At 44.2% G+C, this 23959-nt stretch overlaps 1 protein-coding gene across 3 annotated transcripts in view; it reads right to left on the bottom strand.

Annotated features, from left to right (window-relative positions):
• RANBP9 (RAN binding protein 9) overlaps positions 1 to 18055 on the bottom strand; it is a 71404-nt gene extending 53349 nt beyond the window's left edge. The window contains exons 1-3 of one of the 3 annotated variants that reach the window (XM_081522214.1): positions 17663 to 18055; positions 17121 to 17308; positions 3557 to 3668 (exon numbers count right to left, since the gene is read on the bottom strand). In XM_081522214.1, the coding sequence (XP_081378340.1) occupies positions 3557 to 3668; positions 17121 to 17308; positions 17663 to 17721 (359 nt within the window). In that variant the 5' untranslated portion in view covers positions 17722 to 18055. Of the gene's footprint in view, positions 1 to 3556; positions 3669 to 17120 lie in introns of all 3 variants that reach the window. The other 2 variants (XM_081522213.1, XM_081522212.1) reach the window with 2 other exon arrangements.
• Between the last annotated feature and the right edge of the window lie 5904 nt (positions 18056 to 23959).

The following is a 23959-nucleotide window of genomic DNA, read 5'->3' as shown; positions in this document are numbered from 1 at the left end:
AGGGATGTGAGGGAATGCAGAACAAATGAAAAGCGGTCATTCAAAAAAGTGCTGACAGCTTGCTGGTTCAGGGACAAAACAGAGCCCCAGTCTCCCTCAAGGGGTACATGTAACAAGCTGACGAGTATCTTTGAGTTGTTCTGCGGAAACTAAGACCCCCCCACCCCAGGAGGTGGATGGTGACTATGTGCTGACCCTGGATGGGCTGGAACCAGAAGGCTGATGATTAAGATTCCCAAAGCATCACCCTGTTATTTCACCACCAACTGAAGACAGCCCACAGGCTGATCAGACACCCTGCAGCCCTCACCTCTAATGTTGCCTATAAAAAACCTCTCCGGAAAGCCACTGGGGAGTTTGGGTCTTGGGGCATAAGCTGCCCATCCTCCTGGCTTGGTGCTCTCACTAAACACTGTTCTTCACCACAACCCGGTGTCAGCAGACTGGCATTGCTGGGTGCTGGGCAAGTGGACCCCAGCTTGGTTAGGTAACATTTTCTAACCTAAAGTGTGTCCCATCCCTCTCCTGTCGGGTCACTGTATATTGATTCCGCTCTGTTTAACACCTACTTTCTGTTTTCTGGGGCTTGCCTCTCCAAGCCCAAGTTGGCAGGAAAGTGGGAATGAAGAGTAACTGGGTGCCCCACTTTGTGGCCCCCCAGCTCAGGAAAGAGAGGAGAAATAAGGACCTTAAATTTAATCAGGGTGAAGGCTAAAATGAGAATTGCCCTAAGAAGCACTCCATTCAATTGCGGTCGTCAATTCAGTATTCTTAAGTATATCGGTTACATCCTTTCTTAACCATGTCCATAGTTGTTGACAAGTAATTAATTTAAAATGAAAATGATAGAATTATTGTTTGTTTTCAAAAAAAAAAAAAAAAAAAAAGGACAGATGAGAATGAATGATTCTTCAACATCACTGGTCATTAGGGAAATGTAAGTTAAAATCACAAGAAACCACTAGGTATCTATTAGAATGGCAGCAAATTAAAGACAAACAAACAAAATGATCCTGACAATACCAAGGGCTTCTGAGGAGACACAGCCCCCGGGAGCCCCCGGGACCCCACACACTGCTGGTGGGAATAGAAGCCAGCAGAGCCACACTGCAAAATAGTTTGGCGGCTTCTTATAAAGTTAAAAAGACACTTAACAAATGACCCAGCCATCCCATTCCTGAGTATTTACCCAAGTTAAGTGAAAAGTCACTTTACGCAAACACCTATACATAAATGTTTCTAGCGGCTATATTCCTAGTTGCCAAAAAAACTGGAAATAACCTGATGTCCTTCAACTGAAGAGTGAGTAAGGACACTGTGGTTGGTTCCTCCATACAATCAGCGATAACAAGAACTGATCTACCAATACATACAACAACAGGGATGAATTTCACATGCATTATACTAAGTGAAAGATACTGGACTTAAAAGGCTACTGTACTCTTTACAATACATGACTCCATGTATATACCATCCTAGAAACAGCAAACTATAAAGGAAGAAAACAAATCAGTGGTTGCCAGGGGCTGGAGATGGGCAAAGGTTGCCTGAAGAGGGATATGGAGGAATCTGGGTGATGGAATTGTTTTATATATTGATTGTGGTGATGGTTACAAGACTGTACACATCTGTCAAAACTCACAGACCTGCACGCTAAAACAGTTTTAAGTTTTACTACATACAAAATGTACCTAGTTTTAAAAATGAAAGAAATTCTGGCCACAAAAAGATGAGACTAAAAAATTAGCAAGGCATTAGTCATACATCATGAGGATCCTGCTAAGAAGTTTTAGATTTTATTCTCAAAGTAACCGGTGTATTAAACAATCTTAAGAGAGGGACAGACACTTCAGTTCTGTATCAGGAGAAAGATGGACAACAGTTACAGACTGGAGTGAGAGCAAAACAGGGAGTACCTGGGAGGTCTCAGTCATTCAGGGGACAAAAGACCAAAACCTGACTCGGGCAGAAACTGTAGAAGTGGACAGAGAAAGGCAGGAAATTTGCAAGTTTCTAGCAATAGTGAAACTATGAGCCAGGCTAAGGTTGAGAAAAAGATTTTAAATAAGCTAAATTTAAATGCCTGTGGGACATTCAAATACAAACATCTGGTCCAGAGCTCAAGGGAATATCCTGAGATGCAGTTTCAGATTTGAAGACTCGTCAGGGTACTGGCAGCCATGAAAATATAAGGTCAAGCTCATGCAGAGTATGTCGAGTTAAAGGTAAAGAGAATTCTGGGAATCATCCTGAGCAACACCAGCATTATGGAGCTAATGATATAATTTGAAGTATAAAGAACTGGGTGAGTATGCAGCAGTGGAACTAGAAATGGTTACAATTATGTGCCATTTCAATCTGGGGTCTCTCAACCACTTTACTCTTGGCTTCTCTGATTTTATCTTTGGCCTGACCACCCTGGGAAAACTGAAGTAGTTAAAAAGTTACCATTGAATCCAAGGCTTCACTTTGTACTTTCCATATTGTTGACGTTGATAATGTTCAGCAAATAAAGTAAGAGGAATAATCTATTTAACAACTTATTTTGTCAATTAAACCCATAAGAAGCACTAAAAGGGGTGAAATGATTCACTTCAAATACAGGTAAAGTTACACATTCTAGTAACTTCACCTTGGGAGCTGGACCAACAACTCTAGAGATGCTTTTAAGGATCACTGATACCACAATGAATTTATCAGGAAATACCACAGGACCGATCCAATGAGTCTATATAATCAGCTCTCATTCAGAGAGAGGTATGCACCGAAAGTCCCTGTGGAGTGTCCTCAAAATGTCCATCATGTCCAAGCTCTACACCTGAAAATACTGATTAAGGAACTTTGGGGGTAAGACCCAAACTACTATATTTTTATTAGTCCCCTAAGTGACTCTGATGTATACACACACACACACACACACACACACACACACACACACACACACAGAGTGGTGTGTATACTGTGTGTACACACCACATGTGTGTACTCTGCTGTGTATACACCACACACCACTGATCCTAAGTTGAAAAGCAATGATACAAAAGTTAGTTCCAGCATCTACACAAAGGTGTCAATTGGAACCTTCTAAACTACATCCTAATCCTTGTGAACAGCTGAGAGTGTACTATCATACATTTCCCTGACCTAAACCTAAAATTCTGAGTCTCCACCCCTATAAAATACCTATGAATCACCTTTTGCTTTTGGTTAACTATCTTTGAGAAGATTTAACTTCTCAGCGGAATTCAGAAAATGGCAGTGTAAGAAAGGCATGGAAAATGAGTCATTATCTCTCTGTTGTTTTATTCCAATTCTCCGTTTTAACAACAAACCTACCAGAAAAATCAGGAAATTTTATCAAATCAAGTGTCAACTTCAACGAGTATTTAAGCAGAACCAGATAAAACCTGCTATACTAGAATATTCAGATTCCACTCTTTCAATTACCAAAATTTAAGAAAAAATTCCAATTTTCCAATTACATCATAAACAGTTATGAATGAAAACAAAAATAATTACCCATAAACAAATTTTTCCCACCAAAATTTACACTTACCCATCTCTTCCCTTACTGACAATTTTTACTTCAAAATAATAAATCCCACAGGCTGCTGGTATTGGATGCGTGGCACGAACTGACGCCGCATCTTTTGGGGTTTTGCCATGACCTGCATAAGGAACAGGAAGAAAGACAATCAAGACAGATATTCAAATGAAAATCTTAACTTAGCAAAGAACACACCTTTTGAATGATATATACATTTGTACTCTCATTAGTACAAATAATCAAAGATTTTGTAACACACTTATCACAATTAATCCAATATGCAAAACAGCACAAGTTAAACATGGAACTCGTCACACAATTACTAGTTTTCGTGAAATTTCAGAATCTAATAAGCACACTGAACCTAGTAATCCCTTATACAAATTAAATAAAATATTTTAAGGTAGACAATATTTTTAAGAGACAAAAGGATACACTTTAAGAACACGATGAGAATATGATTTATTTTATTAGATCTAAACTTGCATATAATTTGTAAAATTCCTAAACAGCACATTTTTGCCAAATGCCCTACTTTTTAAACCAGAAGCATCTGTATCACTGATTATTTTTTAAAGTGAAACTTTATACAATTAGACTGAATTGGTGAAACAGCTTTCTTCCTTTAAGAATTTACAATGCTGTTCTTTGACACACTTTGATCATTAATTCTATACAGAGACTGGTCCATAAAAGCTCTTTGCTCAATTATGGCCTACCGAGAAAGGTATCTACCCTCCAGTTGTCTTTTCTAAGAAAGGAAATGAATATACCATACTATTGCTGACATCTTTAGGAAATCAGATAATGGCTTTTAAACTTTTACATATTAGCTATTCCCCAATCTAATCCCAGAGAATTTTATTTACTAATATACATCCCCCACTATGTCTACCACCCAAGACACAAATTATCTTGAAAGCTAGCATGTGAACAAAACCACGTGAGCAAGAGAAAATGTGCCCACATATGCCCATAAAACCACCAGAAGAATAAAGACAGAAGCTGAAGCAGCATGTCAGAAAGTGCTCAGAGTGAATAAGACAAGCCCCACAAGCCCCAAAAGAGCTGATGAGAAATAAAGCTCTAAGTCATTACTCAGGTGTTCCAGTTAGATATGCTTCACCCAGTACAGTCATTAATCTTTCAGTCAGACTATACCACTACCTTCATGGGTGGCAGAATTCCCCTTCTTAAATTTAACATGATTGTTTTAAAATTAAACCCTTCTTGTAAGTCAAAAATTGTATCTTGGCTATACAATAACCATCACACATCAATGAGATCATATCTTTTCTTACCATACACTCTGTCAAATTATCAATGCATATCCTATCATTAAACAGTTGAGTGTACACTTGCAGTGCAAATTAGCACATGGTCACGTGGCCTAAAAGAAACAGAATGAACTCAGCCACTCTAGTATATTACCATTCATAGGTGTCTTAAGTATACATATTATGGATACAAAATTTTCAGCCCGGGGGACCCTTGAGAGGTGATAAACTTAGCTAGGAAGATAAAAATGGAAGTGGCAATGTACAGACGCTGATAAAACTGCTTTAACATATGTAGGTAATATTTATATTGAGCTAAGTGGAAGAGAAATATAACAGCACATATCTGCAGAATGATACGCTAATCACTTTTTAAAAACTCAAATTTTATAAATTACGGTTTCAGCAAAACATCTTCTACAGTAAAATTATGTTCAAATAATTGCGCAGCCTGGGAAAAGGTCTTGTAAACGAAAAGCATTTTTAGAATTTAGACAGCTAAAAATAAATCTAAAGAAAACCCCAATTAACCCAGGAGTCCTAAATTGACCAGCCTTCATTTTTGGTTTTGGCTTTTCTGAAGAGAAGTGCTCAAAACTTTTAGGGATAAGGAATCTAAAAGTATACTTAATAACAGTATGTGATAATAGATGACATATATTTAATACTATATGAAAGGCACCATTCTAAAAGCACTGTATTGACACAGAAAACAAACTTACAGTTACCAAAAGGGATGGGGCTGGAGTGGATATATTAGGAGTCTGAGATTAACATATACACACTACTATACATAAAACAGATAACAAAAGACCTACTGTATAGCACAGAGAACTATATTCAATATCTTGTAATAACCTACAATGGAAAAGAATCTAAAAAATTCATATGCATGTATAACTGAATTACCATGCTGCACATCTGACACATACACACACAATGTAAATTAACTGTACTTCAATTTTGAAAATGGTAAATAAGTAAATAAAAGCATTGTGTTTATTAGCTCATTTCATATTCAAAACAACCCATGAAGTAGGTACTATTTATTACCATTTCACACTTGAGGAAGCCAAAGGAAGAAACTCAGGTCTCACTGCTGAGTGAGTCCCAAACCAGGATCTGTGCTGGGATTTAAATTCAAGAAGCCTGATCCAGTGCCAGCCCTGAACCCACAGGAAGGATTTAGTTACAATGGCATACACTTCACAAGTATTCCCACCTCCTATTTAAGCTACTTCTATCAGAAAAGAAAAAGAAAACTAATATTTGAGGGTAAACAATCTCTCAAAGCATTAGGTGCTTTTGTATAGATTTTTCTCATTCAACATCTGTGAAATAGGTATAATTTAACCTCATTTTTAAAAATGAAGAAATTCTTACAGAGGTAATATAACTTACCCCGAATTGGTAGAAAGTGAAAATTGAAACTGAAGTTGCTCAGTCATGTCCGACTCTTTGCGACCCAGTGGACTGTAGCCCACCAGGCTCCTCCGTCCATGGGATTCTCCAGGCAAGAATACTGGAGTGGGCTGCCATTGCCTTCTCCAGGGGATCTTCCCGATCCAGGGATTGAACCTGGGTCTCCCGCATTGCAGGTAGATGCTTTAACCTCTGAGCCACCACGTCTGAATTAAAATCCCCTACATTTTACTACTGTGCAAAAATAACTGTAAAGAATTACACAATTATAAATCTCCAAGACTAGTATATTCATTATGTTCTACCAAGACACTATAGAAAATTTCTGTAAAGGTTAAAAGGATTTACTTCATTTTCAAATTAACTTTAAAAGGTAAAGACCCGGGAGAAAAGCGAAGTACTATTTTTAGGTGAGACTAGTAGTATCATAGCAAAGAGCCTATTTCTAATAAGGTTTGTCAGCAGGAAGTTTATGACCTTAAATTTTGTGGTGACGAAAGTACAACCTCACACGACCAAAGTGCACATTTTTAAAACCACAGTCTTCAAGGTGAAGTGTTTTCTAGATGGTTCAAGAAGAAAATACATGTGCTGCTTCAGGACGCTAAGGCTAGCAAGGTCAGCTTCTCCTAAGCACACAATCTGCTGACTGCATTTAACTGGACGGTTCTGAATAAAGCCCCCACCCCTAGAACCCACCTCTCTCCAATGAGCAGCCAAGTGCCTTTCTGAAAACCTACATCAGTCTTCCTTGTACCACTAGCCTTCAGTACAACTAACGTCCTCCCCTTTCAGCCGAGAAAAAGATAAATTTCCTGAAACCCCCTGTCTGACCTCTCCCTCCCTCTGCATTTCCCACCTCTTCCTTTCTGCTCTAGCCACCCTGGCCAGGCCAGGCAGTGCCTACGCAGCTCCCTTGAACTGGAGAGCGGCGCCCTTCCTTCTCAGCCTTTCTATCTTAGCTCAAGCTTTACTTCCTCAACAGTTCTTTCTCTAATCTCTCTGACTCAGTCCTACCTTGTTTATAGGCCCTCCACACAACATCCACACACATAACACTCATTTGTTTCTGCATTTCAATTCCTGGACCTCTTTTTTCCCCATGAACTTCCACTCTAATTTTGACCATTCTTCCTGGAGCCACACTCTGGATTCAGACATCACCCGAAACTACTCCACCGCAGAAACATTAAATTCTAATAAAGTCTGTCTTGCTACTAAACACATTACTTGAATACAAATTAGCTCACATGCACTTGATAAATATGGGAATGATGTCAGCATAATAAAGAAGTCATTCAGTTCATAACAGCTTTTCCCAGTACATTAATGAATTAAAGGGAAAATTTTAGCAATATACAAAAGGCCCTAAATCAAAAGAGCTGGGATTCCTACAGAAGTGCATTCCTATTGTCCCTGGTGTTTGGTGGCTTCAGGAACTGCTACACTAACCACCATATTAAGCCATCTGGGAAAAATTCGACAGCAGTACAGACCAAAAGTGCTACAATACTTCTTCTCTGTTTATATCCGTATGGATTCATGCATCTCATGCCTACTTATTTCACACTTCGGGTTACAGTTCAAGGCCGGTTCACGTCTTCTGCTATTCAGCCATGCCCCATTCAGCCACTGGGTGCTCTTTCAGTTGGCTGCTCTGGGGCTCTGATACACCTCCATTTGTGTTTTTTTGTTTTTGTTTGTTACTTCCTGGCAATGCAAGATGCTAGAAGCTCATCTGGTGTATTTCCTGCCCCAGTCCTAGAATCAGTCATTTCTCTAAGGAGCCCTGGCTCCTTTTAAGGACAAATGGCATTAGAATCCAAGATCTAGGTACTAGGTATGCTCACTGTTGGGCTTCCCAGGCGCAGTGGTCAAGAACCCACCTGCCACTGCAGGAGACACGAGTCATGGGTTCGAGCCCTGGGTTGGGAAGACGCCCTGAAGAAGGAAATGGCAACCCACTCTGGTATTCTTGCCTGGAGAATCCCATGAACTGAGGAGCCTGGCGGGCTACAGGCCATGGAGTCACAGAGTTGGACACTAACACTTTCACTTCACTAGAGAAAGCTACTAACACGTTCACTTCACTATACACACTATACACATCTATACTTTTTATGTAATTACCTGTGTACATATTAAACAACCAACTCTAATCCATTACCACGTGGATCATTCTAACCACTTCAACGCTGAGAAACCTAGCTCCTACTGTCCACCATCTGTTGATTTAATCATTAAATTCCAGTTTATGTGGATAACAGTATCAGAACTGTTAACCCATATCCCCCTGAGGTACAGCTTATCGACAAGAATTTGGTGCTTATCTACTTTCATTTACCTTTTTAGTTTTACAGACTCCACTGATTTCCAGTGACTTGTTTACTTAGGTCAGCGCCTTTTCCCTCCTTTCCCAAGACTGTTCCATCTATTTGTAACATAGTTAAGATTGCTTTGTCACACTTTACATTCTATCCTGAGATCCCCCAACCTTCCTCCCAAGTAATTTTTAAAAAAATATGTACTAAACCAAAACTACAATGAGATATCACTTCACACTGCTCAGAATGGCTATCCTCAAAAAATCCACAAATAACAAATGCGGGAGAGGGTGTGGAGAGAAGGAAACCCTAGGTGGGAATATAAATTGGTACAGCCACTATGGAGAATAATATGAAAGTTCCTTAAAAAACTATAAATAGAGCTACAATATGACCTGCAATCCTACTCCGAGGCATGTATCTGGAGAAAAACATGATCCAAAAGAAAAACATGCAGTCCAATGTTCATTGCAGCACTGTTTACAACAGCCAAGACATAGAAGCAACCTAAATGTCCATCGACAGAGGAAAGGATAAAGAAGATGTGGAACATGTATACAATGGAGTATTACTCAGCCATTAAAAACAATGAAATAATGCCATTTGCAGCAACATGGATGGACCCAAAGAGTGTCATACCAAGTGAAGCAAGTCAAACAGAGAAGGAGAAATATTGAATGACATCCTTTATAGGTGGAGTCTAAAAAGAAATGATACAAATGAACTTACATACAAAACAGAAAGACTTAGAAAACAAAGTTATGGTTGCAGCAGGCAGGGGTGGGACAGTTAGGGACTTTGGGAAGCTCATGTACACACTGCTATACTTAAGATGCATAACCAACAAGAACCTCTTGTATAGCACGTGGAACTCTGCTCACCGTTCTGTGCCAGCTTGGATGGGAGCGGGGTTTGGGAGAGAATGGATACATGTGTATGTATGGCTGAGTCCCTTTGCTAGTCACCTGAAACTACCACAACACTGTTAATTGGCTATACCTCAATACAAAATAAAACGTTTAAAGTTTGGGGGGAAAAATGCACGTATTAAGGTTCACCTTAAAAAAAAATAATTTTAGTTTTGGCTGCGCCGGGTCCTCAGTGCTGCGCAGACGTTCCCTAGCTGCGGAGAGCGAGGGCCTCTCACCGCGGCGGCTTCTCTTGCTGTGGAGCACAGGCTCTAGAGCACTCGGGCTCCAGCAGCTGCGGCTCCCGGGCTCCAGGGCACAGGCTCGGTAGTTGCGGTGCACAGGCTTAGTTACTCCGAGGCATGTGGGGTCTCCCTGGATCAGGGATCGAACCCGTCTCTCCTGCATTGGCAGGCAGAATCCTTACCACTGAGCCACTAGGGAAACCCCACGTGCTTCTTTTTGATTAAACAGGAACTTACATCTCTAATAAGGAAGAGCAAGCCTGAGGGCTGAACACTGTGAGGGATCAGCAGCCCGTGATATGGGGCACACACAGGAGTGGAAATTTAACCAGGCTTGTATTAGAACTGTTTTTTTTGTAGTGCTCTGGTTACGAAGTTCCACAGGTTTTAAGCGGTCTGCTCCAGCCCTTTTTTCCCCATAAGCCCTGTTACTTTTAGTGTGCATTTCTGTGGAAAACATGAGGTTTTCCCAGCAACTCAACTCTGGCATTACAGCGGCAACACCGACGTCTTCCCCAGGACACACCCTCCTATCCGTTCCTGCTCCTAAAGAACTCACTTCTGCACTTCAAAATCCAGGGAACTTCAGCTCACTGAACCCTTTCTTGTTTGCTTTTCCTCTTTCAGGATGATATACATGGTAATTATTTTAAAGCGCTCAAATATCTTGATTTCCCTCATATGCCTACCCTTCCATCACAGCCAGGCAGCAAAATCACAGCCTTAAATCAATGTTACAAGCCATCTTCCCCACTCCTGCACCAAGTGGCTGGCCTTTGCCGAATACAAGCCCAAACATCTTGCAAATAGTCACCTCGGTGAATAAACGATGTCAGCAGGGACCCCCACTGTTATCCACATCACACAGACATCTTGAGAATGATGGAGATGGCTCACACCCTCACTGTTCACTTTAGGCTTTAAGTCTTCTATCTGAATTCAGTGAGCAAACTGCCTCGCCTCCTGTCTCACAAAACAGGACTTAAATGGGACTCCACCGTTATACATGGTTATGTTCTACTCTCCGCTCCCTTACTGTTAACTGGTGGCCTCTTTCACTATTACTGAAGGGCCAGTATGTATTTCTCCCCTTTTCAAGGCCAAGCATCTTCAGCTTCTGAACTACTTTCCTCCCTCCACGTCCTCACTCTGTCAGCCTCCCAAGCTCGTATTTTCATCCTTCTCCTCTTTACTCTCCTTCCCTTCAAGCTATAAGGGCACAGTGTCCCCAAAATGCATACATGTTTCATAAAACTATATGCCTCTGTGTTATAAACCATTGTCAGTGATGCACTGACATCACTGGTTGGTGGTGAGTATACCGAACTTCTTCCCCCCTAACTTTAAGGTAATAAAACCAGGTTTCGTTACTACTTATTTGTTAAAACATGTTAAATCCTATAGACATTTATTATGACTCCATACCTTGCACTAACATCATACTGTCACCTAACTTACGTCACTTCAGTTTTATACCCACAACCAGACTAAAATGAGACCTACTTAGAAATGACACAGTAGTCTCTAACACAGACTGTCCAAAGGATTCTTAGGGATAATTTTAATTATGTGGATTTTCATTGTATATGCTGATGTTAGAAGCTAATTTTCAGGTATCAGTGAGCCACAACAGTATCAGCCACAACAAAGAAAAAACAAAAAATCAGCCCTATCCTCCATCCCCTCCAGGCACTGCCTAATCTCTTTCCTCGTCTATGTTTCTCAACAATAATTTGTATTCATCATACTTTCTGCTGGGTCCCTTCTATTCACCCTGATTTCTGCCCCTGCCACCCAATTCACACTGCTCTGCCTAGGGTCCCAATGATCTAACTTCCAAATCCAGTGGAAACTTTCCTGTGCCTATTTCACTACACCTGTCTGTCACCTCTGACGCTCAGGTTCACTTCCTCGTTTCTGACTCTTCACTCCCCGCTCAGCTTCTGTGACACAACCCTGCTCTCCGTGCAGGTGCCTCTGAACTACTCCCTCTTGGGCTCCCTCCAGTCTCCAGTGTTGGTGTTGGCTCAGGATTGCATTTTTGGCCCACTGCTCTTCTGACTTGACTTTCTCTCTCAGACACGTGAGTTTCAACCACCAGCTAGTGGTGACTCCCAAATCAGTCGTGACCTCGACCTCTCCCCCAGGATCCCGTCCACGGTGGTACGTGCCAGCCCTTCCGAGGAGAAACTGCCCCCCCCGACGCTGTCCCTGCTGAAACAAGTGGGACCCACATTCCCCTTGTGCCAGGAGGACATTTCGTAACAACCATCACACCCCTACAGCTGACTCAACACAAGCGAGTACCCATGAGAAGGCCACCAATTCGCATCACAGCATATAATGAAAACATCTGTCCAACTGAGAATGATGCCAACTAGCCAGGCCAACCTGAAAGGGCTCTTGGGAGCTTAAAATAGGAAAAGGGACCAACCGGCTAGTAGGGAAGAGAAGAAAACCACCAGAAACTAGCATCGTCGCTGAGTCACCTTAACATTACAATAAAGTGAAAAATCATGAACTCCAGCTGTATGCTTCCACTGCACCTCGCTGACTCCAGAGGACCACTATCTGTTCTTTCTCTAATGCTACTTCTTTGGCTTCTTCTGGTTTACGTGAAGTCAGATCAGATCACATGGCTAAGATTCACATTTTTACTTATCTCTAAATATACTGTAATATTTCCTTGCCATCATTATTTACTTCACGATTCACTACAAAAAACTAACAGGGCTAGACACCCAGCATTGGCCTTGATTTTTTTTTTTTTTAATCATTCTATCATATCCTGTCAGGGCGACTTCAATACAGATCACAGATATGTCCTTTCTTCTCTACACCCAACACTGACCAACCAATTCAGGTCCTTATTTCTTCTATGGTCTCAACAGCCTTCTGAATGAGTCTGCCACTTCCAGTCTTATGGCCCCTGAATCCATCTTCCAATTGTGTCAGTTGTGTCAGTTGTGTAATCTGACAAAGATGAAAATGAGCCAGTCACTTCCTATTTAAAATCCTTTGATGATTCTTCATCTCCTACAGAATAAGATCCAAGCTCAATGAAATATTCTGTAAGGCCTTGCTGGATCTTTTCCCAGCTGTTCCTTGTCACACACTTACATTCCAACAACCTCATATTGCTTGCAGATCCAAACATTTAGAATAATTCTCGCCTCTACACTCTTGTCTATGCCTTTTCCCTTGTAATGTCCAGCCCCTCCTCCTCCCCTGTATCATACCCATCTTTTAAGACTGACCACTGGCCTCACTCCTTTCAAGAAGCTGTCCCTGACCCACCACCTTCATCCCTGCCCATGCAGCCTGCAGTGGGCACACTCCTCCCATCTTCCACAGCACTGGGTAACACACCTCCCCACCACACACTGCGCAAAGTCCTTTGAGCGCTTTGAATTCAAAGATGGTGTCTTACTCACCTTTGAGTACTCAGAACCTGGCACAAAATAAATACTCACTAAAAGCTTGCTAAATAAATAGACAGTTGGGCTTCCCAGGTAGGTCAGTGGTAAACAATTTGCTTGCAATACAGGAGATGTGGGTTCAATCCCTGGGCTGGGTAGTTCTAGAGAAGGAAATGACAATCCACTCCAGTATTCTTGCCTTGGAAATCTTGTGGACAGAGGAGCCTGGTGGGCTATTAGTCCAAGGGGTTGCAAAGGAGTCGGACATGACTTAGTGACTAGACACAACAAGCACTATATACATCAACTGCTTAATAAATCATCACTACATAAAAAATCATGATTATCAGAATCACTTAATTCTTGAAGTTATTAACAAGTACTCCTTTAAAAAAAAAAAAACAGATTTTCTTTGATGTGGACCACTTTTAAAGTCTTCATTGAATTTGTTACAATGTTGCTTCTGTTTATGCTTTGGCTTTTTGGCCCTGAGGCATCTGGGATCTTAGCTCCCAGATTAGGGATCCAACCCTGCACTGGAAAGGGAAGTCTCCTCAACTAGCATTCTTAAAGCAAAATTTTGGCAAAGCAAGTTTTTTTTTGGGGGGGGGGGACTCAGTTTTTAAATTCCTTGATTTTAAAGAACATTTTTTGAATCACCTCCCATAAATCTCAAGACATTTGTACTGGTAAGCAAGCAAATATGTGTTGAGATATTTGTTCTACATAAACAAGTGCAAGAAATTAGATAGGCAATTAAATTTAGGAAGTGTTAAAGGTCTAGTGACTGGTGATACCGGGTTAGGGGGAGGGGGGCGAGTTGGGCATACCAATAGTTCAACCTATTTGGTTACTGTTGATAACACTTCAATTAAAAGGTGACACGCACTATTCACTTCTTCCTGTCATTCCCAACTTCCACATTTCTTCTAAGGTGCCCTAAATCAGCATAACCCGGGTGTCTGGACTTCTCCACGGCATTAGTGTGCCCCAGGTAGCACCTTCCCCAGAGGAGTCCTTTCAACATCAACTATTCTTCAAAGTCAACTACTCTCCAGAAAGTTCTAAATGTGATCATTGGATTTTATCTAGCTGAGACAATTAAGTCTCATACAAACTGAAACAGTCAATACGGTACAGTGGAAAGAACAGTAAATTCAGAATCTGTGAAAATTAGTTTCCATTCCTGGCTTGCTTGTGATGCGGGAGCTGTACCTCCAGGTGCTCCCACCTTCTCACGTCTTAAATGAGAGCTCTACCATCTTATCCAAATCCAATAACATGCTCTTGCTGTACGTATCAGAAAGCTTCACAAAGTATCCAGACTGTGGTAACTTCACAAATACAAAAATCCAACCTGCAACTGAAACATCCAGAATAATCAAACCTATTGTCATATTTGTTAAAATGCTTTAAGCTGGAATAAACTTATCATTATAACTAGGTCTAAGCTTGTCATATTTGTATTTATTCAAAGCTAACAAGAATTTTAAAAATAAAAGGGGCCATGTTTAAGGATTTCAACAGTTGGTGTATGACTGCTAAGCAAGAAGTCTTTCTAAAAATTTTAAGAGTAAACACACCCAATTCCCCTGCAATCTAATCAACTTTGCATGGCTGGCATTGTTTAACATAAATTCCCTCAAATCACTTAAGGAACCCCACAGCTTCCAAAAGGAGTTAATTCCTATTGAGAAGAACAACATCTTCAAACCAGAATACATTCAGAGCAAAAGAAATTTCTATTTCAAAGGTAGGGAAAATCCTCACCATTCTGGAAAATAATTACCTTCAATCTTTTGAAATTTTACAGCATGCAAAAAATGCTTCATGAACAGTAGTTTTCAATGTTATTTTGTGCCTTGAGGTTTGATTACCACTGCCTATGACACCTCTCCTTTGCTCAGATGCCCAGTAACTTCTCGTGTGGTCCATTCAGAAGGCACACAGAAAAACAACAGGAAAAAACACACATGCACACATTAAAATAACAAGACGAGGAAGAGGCAGAGGGGGGGAAAGGGGCCTGTATTTGTGACAAGGGGGAAGGGAGAGACAAAGGGGAGAAAGAGAAAGGGAGAGGAAAGGATGACAAACAGCAAAATCTTTTTTTTCCAGAAATAATGGTTTATGTTTACAAAATAGTGAAGTTTCCAGAAAGTGAATCTTAGTATGACACAACAGAAAGTAATAAAAAGGCCAACGGGAAAAATAATTGAGACAGCAGTGTCATAAATATTCCAAACTCCAACCAATTTCACATAAGCTGTACTTTTCCTTGACCCAAATCAACAATTTTATGTCAAAGGAGTTAGTAAAACTAGTCAAGGCATGTTACAGTGTTAAATAATCACAAATCTTAGATACCATGGAAATTCAGAGCTGGAAATTTCCTTACCAACCAACCACCTAGTTCAACTCTCTCATCAACTCAGAGGAAGAAACTGAGGCCCTGTCTGGTAATATGCCTAAAATCACAAACGATGGCAGGGTTCAGAAAGCTAGGATTCTTTGTTCAATAATCCCCTGTATCTTCTGTCTCTGATTTTATAAGCTAACTATCAACCATCAACCATAAAATTTCAAGTTCTGCCGAGTCTAACCAAAAGCATTCTGGTAGTCTGATCAGAAGTGAACACTTCATTAAGAGCACTGTTCACACAAAACACAAAATTAAATAATAGCCTTCAGAGGAGGGTATTAACAAAATACCCTAACATAAAAAATAACAAAGGTCTAATCATTTGAAATTTTCAGTCACTTAGACTAAGAGCCATAGCATTTAAAGTTGAAAGTTCTTCTCTGGATAAAAGGAAGAAATATTCAACAAGGCCTATTTTTGTGCATATTCTTTGCTGCCAAATCATTTGGAAGATTTCTGTGGCTATTCTCCTTTCTGATTAAATAGTAACTTATTTATCAAGGTTCTTCTCAAATTTCAGTCTGGTAAACTTTAAGAATTTCACCACAATGGTTGTTTATACCCTCTATATCCATGTCACTAGGATCTGAGTAAGACCCTCCCTTTGAAGCCAATCAAAAATGAGGCTGCTTTGAATGTAAAAGCAGCAGGTTTGGGCCTAAAAAACCGGATTTGTTTTCAGATTGACTGATATACTGTATTGATTTTTTTTTCCCCCAGACATGTAAACTTGATGCATGCTATTAATTTGGGCTACATTTCAAAAATTCCCATGGCAATTAATAATTTTATATACAATTAATCTGCTTAAAGCTTTGTTTTAACATAGGAGAGATAGGTGAGGGGAGGAGGGACCCAAGAGCACTAGCCCCAAGGCCTTTTTTTAAACTGCAGGTGGAAAACAGAAGCCAATTTTCTTTAAGATACTAAATAACGTGTTTTTTTTTTAACAAATTCCTGTTCTCCACCAGACTTTATATAACGCCAACAGACAAATATAGGGCATTTCCAATCGGTAGTGGTAGGTTTCTGCTCCCCCAAGACAACTCATCTTCCTGAGGTTTCAACCTCTCACCCTCCAGTTGCTTTTATGGAGATAACACGGACGACAAACTTCGGTCGCCGGTCCTTTTGTCGTCCCCTCTAGACAATCTCTGGCCTCATTTGGGGCAAAAACCCTCCACGGATCACTTCTCCCCCCTCCTATACATCCCTGCTCTCCCTAGATTAGAAATTAATACCCCAGAAGCGTGGCTCTCTTCCCACCCCACCCCCCAAGTAAGAGGAGAGCGCCTGACCCACCACCACCTGGAGAACAATGTAAACCCAACTGGGAACCCAGATTTCCTCCGTCCCGGCCCGACGGTTTATCTCAAAGGGCAATCGGAAAGCGAGTTATGTCCTGTCATGCTGGATTCCCCCGAGGTGTCCTGCTCCCGGCCTGGGATTACCAGCTCCCACTCTACACGCAGGGAGCCTTAACCCTCACCACCCCCTTCCCGCGATCGCCCCCCGCGGACCCCGAGCCCGGCCCCCGATCCGCGCACGCCCCGCACCTTTGTAGTGCACCCGCAGGTTGTTCTGAGACAGGCCGATGTAGCTGAACTTGTCCTTCGGGCTCCAGGACCGCGGCAGCGGCGTCTCCTGCTCGTCCACGGCCGGGTAGAGGCGCTTCAGCCGCCGCTGCAACTCCTTCTCCTGCTCGTTCAGGGCCGAGTCCCCGTGCGGGAAGGGCGCCGCGGCGCTGCCGCCCGCCGCCGGGGCCGGGGCCGGGGCGCCTCCGGCCGGGCCGGGGCCCGCGGCGAGGCCCGGGGGCGCGGGGGGCGCGCCGGCGGGGGCGGCCGCCGAGGCGGGCGGCGGCGGCGGCGGGGGCGGCGGCGGCGGCGGCGGGGCCGCGGTGGCCGGGGGCGGCGGCGGCGGCGGCGGCGGGTGCAGGAGCAGGGCGGCCGCCGCGGCCCCCAAGCCGCCGCCCGCGCCGCCGCCGCCGCCGCCGCCGGGCGAGCCGGCCGGAGACGAGCCTGCGCTGACGGCCGGGGGCGCCGGCAGGACTCCGGGCACCGGGGCCGCGGCCGCCGGCGGGGGCGGCGGGAGCTGCTGCTGCTGTTGTTGTGGCTGCGGCGGCGGCGGCGGCGGCGGCGGCGGCGGCTGCCCGGACATCCCGGCCGCGACTCAGCCTGCGGCCGCCTCCGCCTCCTCTCTCCTTCCTCCTCCGCTTCCCGGGGGCGCTGTGGCGGCGGCCGCCGGCACCAGGCGCCCAGTCCGCCCGCCCCGGAAGCAGGCGGCCGGCCGCGCGCCCAGACGGAGGGAGCGCGACGGTTGGGGGGCTCGCAGCCGGGGCAGTGGGTGGGCGGCGGGCCCGGGGGGGACCCGAGAGAACGTTAGCCGGAGCGCGGGCCCGGAACGAGGCGCCGAGGCCGCGGGCGAGGCAGGGCGGGGGGTGAGAGAGCGGTGCCGGCCGCCGCGGCCGCTGCTCTCGCGGCTGTTTCCCTGCGGGAGGGCCGGGCCGGCGCGAGACGCTGCGCGCGGGCGGCGCTGCGAGGGGGCGGGGCCGGAGCGCGAGCGCGGAGCGGAGGGCGGGGCCGGGTGAGGGGGCGGGGCCGAAGCGCGAGTCGCTGCGCTGGGGCGGTGCGGCGAGGGGCGGGGCCGGAGCGCGAGGGGGCGGGGGCGGGGGCGGGGGCGGGGGCGGGGGCGGGCGAGGGGCGGGTCGGGGGGGCGGAGCCGCGCGGGCGGTGGAGGGCGGGTCCGCGCGGGTCCAGGCGCGGGGTCCAGGCTGCCAGTGGGACGCGCGCGGTCGGAGGAGGATCGCCGGCTGCTGGCGGGCCGGCCTCTGGCGTCCCCGCCTCTGCCGGGAGCCTGCCGTGTCTCCCCGCCCGCCAGCCCGGCAGACTCTCCTCCTACCTGACTTCTTTTTGTTACCGTCGCCCCGCCCCCGCCACTGTAGGTCGCCGCTGGCGCGGCCGGGCCGCTTCCCATCCAGGCGAAAGCAATCGAGCCCCGCTGGGGCAGCCGCGAGCCCGGTCGGCGGGCCCCCGAGACCACCGGGACCGCCCCGGCTCCCGGAGTCCAAATCGGGTCCGTGAGTGAGCCGTCCGGGGGTTGCCCGGGCTCTGCTCGAGCTCGTGCCCCGGGACAGAGCCCTGTTTGCCGCCTCCCTCTTGACGAGCCAACTGTTCCGCATCCTTCACAGTGTTTAATACCTTAACATAACCGTTTATAAAGGGAACGTCTCCCACTTAAACCAGGGAGCCTCTTATTAAGTAACTTTATGAGGACTTAAAAGTGAACCTTGGGTGGCAGAAGGGGTCAATAATTTTTTAGGAGTGCTAATAAAGAGTGGCATGTCATCGGAGAGCAGGAACACGAAATTACAAGTTGTATTTAGGAAGGGCTTCTGATGCTGCTGCTGCTGCTGCTGCTGCTAAGTCGCTTCAGTCCTGTCCGACTCTGTGCGACCCCATAGATGACAGCCCACCAGGCTCCTCTGTCCCTGGGATTCTCCAGGCAAGAATACTAGAGTGGGTTGCCATTTCCTTCTCCAGGAAGGGCTTCTAGAGGCGTCCAAACACTTTGCAGACTCGTTACTTTTCATAACAGACCTCTTTATTAGGTAGCAATGAATTATGCCCATTTTTAAAACAAGGAACTATCCACTGAGGTCAGCAGAGTCAAAAATAGGACTTCTACTTTGCAATTCCAACAGTGCTTTGCTTGGTCGACTGATTGGCACAACTGGTAAAGCATTGCTCTCCGACCCCTCCCAAGGTTACTATTTTGTTTTCACCACTTCTCCTTAAGTTATCCCTTACTTAGCTGGCAAAATCGAGCTTTACAGTGTGTAATTTACACGATATAAATTCTGGTGTTTTGTTTGCTTCCAAAGATATTATGTTGGTAATTGTTTGGCCAAATAAGCAAAGAACATTCTTTGCTGAATAGAGAATTATTTGTCTTGAATAGAATAGGTAAATGGTGACTTAACTTAAGGCCCTCAAGGGCTGGCCAGAACTAATAGTCACTCAGTCTAATTTCTCCCCCAATTATCCAGCCACTAGATGCCCTGTTGTTCTTTAATAAAAATATCCGATAATTCTAACCTAGCACTTGATGACTTTTTTCAAGCCACTGCACTTAAAATTACATGATGTCATTGTATTTAAATTGTTCTAAAACTCCAACACTTTGGCCACCTTGTGCGAAGAGTTGACTCATTGAAAAAGACCCTGATGCTGGGAAGGACTGGGGGCAGGAGGCGAAGGGGACGACAGAGGGTGAGATGGCTGGATGGCGTCACCGACTTGATGGACATGAGTTTGGGTAAACTCAGGGAGTTGGTGATGCACAGGGAGGCCTGGCGTGCTGCAATTCGTGGGGTCGCAAAGAGTCGGACCCTACTGAGCGACTGAACTGAACTGAACTGAAGACTGTCATTTATATTACAGTAAGGAGTTATCTGTAAGCCAAGCTTTATTTAAATATTGGCTAGCCAAGGTAGAATAAGTGAGCTTCAAGTCTCATCCAACTTGCTTAAAGTAGTCACCAAGGTTTTATTTATGAGGGTGTATTTTCTCCTGTCAGTAAGTACACTGAGAAACCATTTAGAATTTTACATATGCTTAGGAACAACTGAGAGAAGAAAAGTAGCTGATATTTTGTTGGAAGCTTTTTATAGCGGTGACTAGTTACTTACCAAACAGGCAGCCTCAAGAAATTAATGATTTCAGTTGTGTAAATTTCAGGATTCTGTAAAGCAGGCCCTTCCTTATACTGAAAGTTTCAGAAAACATCAACACCATTTTAGAAAGCCACAAATTTATCATGTTTATGTGCTGTCCTTAGTCGCTTCAGTCGTGTCCAACTCTTTGCAACCCCATGAACTGCAGCCCGCCAGGCTCCTCTGTCCTTAGAATTCTCCAGGCAAGAATCTGGAGTGGGTAGCCATTTCCTTCTCCAGGGGATCTTCCCAACCCAGGGATCAAGCCAGGTCTCCCACATTTCAGGGGGATTCTTTACCAGCTGAGCCACCAGGGAAGCACGATCATATTTATAAAGAGACATAAAGGTACCCATGCATTTTGACATATTCCCACCAAAAAATTAAAACCAAGTAGCAAAATATGAAGTGTCGAAAAAATTTAGGCCTAAAAAAGTTCAATAGGAAATAGTGATAGATCAAACATGGAAGCAAACTAAATGCCCAGCATGAAGGGACTAGTTGAAGAAATTCCACTCAAGGGAATCAGAAGCATATTTAGCAAATTTGTTCAAAAAAAATTTTTTAATGCATCTCCCCTGGGCAGTGGAATCCCCAAAAGAAGGTGGACAACTAATTAGAGAACAGGCACTCCTCCCTCTTGAATCAGTCAGTGGATATAGGGCACAGTTTCATACCCAGTCCTTCCAGGCCTCTTGCATAAGCACAGTCTGAAGTAGATATATACGCTCTTAAAGATGAAGATATGGAAAAGTGATTCTGATGTTCTAAATGGAAAAAGGCTATACAATAATTTGCCAAAATTATTACCAAAAAGACATGAGGGGGAAAAAAAATCACAAAATTCTTCTACCATGTGCAATTATAATACATAATTAAAAGTAAAGTTTTATTACAAAAATATGAGACTTTCATTTAGGGACCTAAACGGTAAAAACCTACTAGCCTTGAACCTGTCCACAATCATTTTGCACCTATATTTTCAGTCCTTCCCATGTATTGCTATGATACTGATACACACATATCTGCTGAGGTTCTCAGTAGTAAACAATTAGGAGCCAATTCTGACTGTCTTAAGCGGAAGGAACTCATTGGAAACATATTGGGTGAGTCTCAGGATTGACCAGAAGGCTAGACAACCAGGCCTAAAACAAGACCAAAAGGGGTCAGGCAACATAAATAGAGTAGCCCCACCACTGGTTACATCAGCCACCATCAGATGCTACCTCTGCCACCTTTCTGACCCCCAATCTTTTCATCACTCACTCAAGGTTCAAAGTTGGCCAAGCCTAAGTTGCAACCTCCTGCCAAGGGCTGCCAATGAGTAGAGATTCCCAGCTTATAGAGGTGCTGAGTTACTGAGACCTTCAACTCAGGGTGGGACTGGAGTGGCTAGAGCCTGTGGCACCTTCTGGCCATGAGCAGCCACGTGAGTTCATAGAGAACTTGACACATCTAATTCATTTTCTATGCTTGGCACGACATGGAGAGGTTACAACATATTGCCCTAATGGGACAGGGACCACTGCTGTCCACAGTCGAGGATTTTCCAGTACCAAGAAAGATGTTCAGACCCTGGGCCGTCAGTTTCAGTAAATGTCCATTACAGTATCCTTCCAGGCCCTGGGAAATGGGATGGCAGAGTGTACCATCTGTCGTATGGTGTTAGGGTCTGTATTAGTTATCCATTGCTGCTGAACAAATTATCCCCCAAATAAGTGGCTTAAAGTACTTATTATCATACAGTTTCTGTGGGTCAGAAAGCTCATGAGGGCAGTGGGGAGGGACTTCCCTGGAGGTCCAGTGGTTAAGACTTCTCGCTTCCATGGCAGGGGCATGCCTTCTATCCCTGGTCCAGGAACTAAAATCCCACATGCTGAGAGGTGCAGCGGGGTGAAAAAAAAACAAACCTCATGGGCATTCATGGTGCCAGCTGGGGCTGAAGGATTGACGGGAAAGGATCTAAGCTCACTCACACAGCTGTCTCTGGAGGATTGGACTGTGTTCTAGAGACCATTGTTCTAAGGGTCTTGGTTACTTGCTGGCTATTGGCCCTCTATTCTTTGCCGCATGGGGCTCTCCAGCATGGCAGCTTGCTTCATCAAAATATGCCAGCCAAGGAAGCACTAGCCGAGGGACAGAAGTCACAGCCTTTAGTAACTGCATAGCAGAAATGACATCCATTACTTTGGCCATAATCTGTTTGTTCAGAGTAAGTCACTAAGTCCAGCCCACTTTTAAAGGGAGGGTTTGACACAATGGCATGGATACCAGACAGCAGGGAATTTCCTTGCAGGGTGTCTTTGAAAACTGCCTCTTACAGGGTTCTTACAACTTCCAGTGACTCAGGGATACTGCTCTTGCCTTACACACATCAAATATATCTTCTTAGACCAGGAATTGGCCAACTTTTTCTGTAACAGGTTGTGTAGTAAATATTTTAGGTTCCGTGTGCCTGTTGAAAGTATTCAACTTTGCCTTTGTGGCTGACAAGAAGCCACAGACAATACATAAACCAATGGGTGTGGCTGTGTTCCAATAAAACTTCACTTACAAAAAACAGTCAGCAGGCTGAACTTGGTCTAAAGACTGTACTTTGTGATCCCAGTTCTAGAAAACACCTCTTATAAACCATCCTCAACACTAAATGGCAAGACCAAGCCACTAGCAATGAAATCCCAGAAGGCAACAAGTTGACTTTATGACCAATGACATATGCTTCACCCTAGGGTCCTGGACATGCCTGATGCCATACATGAACAGAGTCAAAATGTTTCTGCCGCAAATGTGTGACAAATTGAACTGGATGGCAAACGGCAGAACAATGCTAGGAAACTGCTGCGGGAAGGGGTTGGGAGTAATGCTCAGTCATCATTTATTAAGCACGTATTACATTTGGAACCCTGTGTTAGGTTCTGGGCACAGAGTCAGGGAAAGAATGAAGAAGGATTACAAAGACAAACAGGGCAATTTGGAATCTGTTCCTTCAGTGAACTGAATCTAGTTGGAGAGGCAAGAGTAGTACACATGGATAACAACAGGGCTTCTCAGATCTGCAGGTGGGCGTTTGCTGAGCGGCACCGAGATGCTACATTTCTAACAGGCTTCTGGGGATGCCACTGCTGTTTGTCCATGGACCATCCTTTGACTAACAAGGACTTAGAGTAACAGGGGAAGCTCTTTAGAAACAGAGGCTGTAACTTGCCTTCCTTCTATGAGTTAGCCACCTATTTCTTGACATGTGGGCTGCATTTCAGTCATCATTCATTTAGTGCCTACATATATGCAATACACAGCGCCAGGCAGCATGTGGAAATTAAAAAGAAAGAGGGATAAGAGAGAGAAAGAACTTAAGCTCCTTAAGTTTTCTGGAAAAAGACATTATTTCCACAACCATTTTTTCAGAGTGGAATATAAAAAGAGCCACAATAGAGACAAAGAGCACCAGGGCTATTTTTTTAATATCCCAGGAGAAGGAAAAGTAATGCTCCAGCCGAACCCTTTATCAATAAAATGAATTTTCCAGTGTGAGTTTCTTTGTATCTGTAACAGCATGGAGATAACTATATGTATATATGGATTTCCCTGATGGCTAAGGCAGGAAAGCATCTACCTGCAATGCAGGAGACCTGAGTTCAATCCCTGGGTCAGGAAGATCCCCTGGAGGAGGGCATGGCAACCCAC

Source organism: Giraffa tippelskirchi, chromosome 8 (assembly GCF_054371585.1).
Source record: "Giraffa tippelskirchi isolate mGirTip1 chromosome 8, T2T-mGirTip1v1.2.pri, whole genome shotgun sequence".
NCBI classification, from domain to species: Eukaryota; Metazoa; Chordata; class Mammalia; order Artiodactyla; family Giraffidae; genus Giraffa; species Giraffa tippelskirchi.
This window is presented reverse-complemented; position numbering and strand designations above follow the sequence as displayed.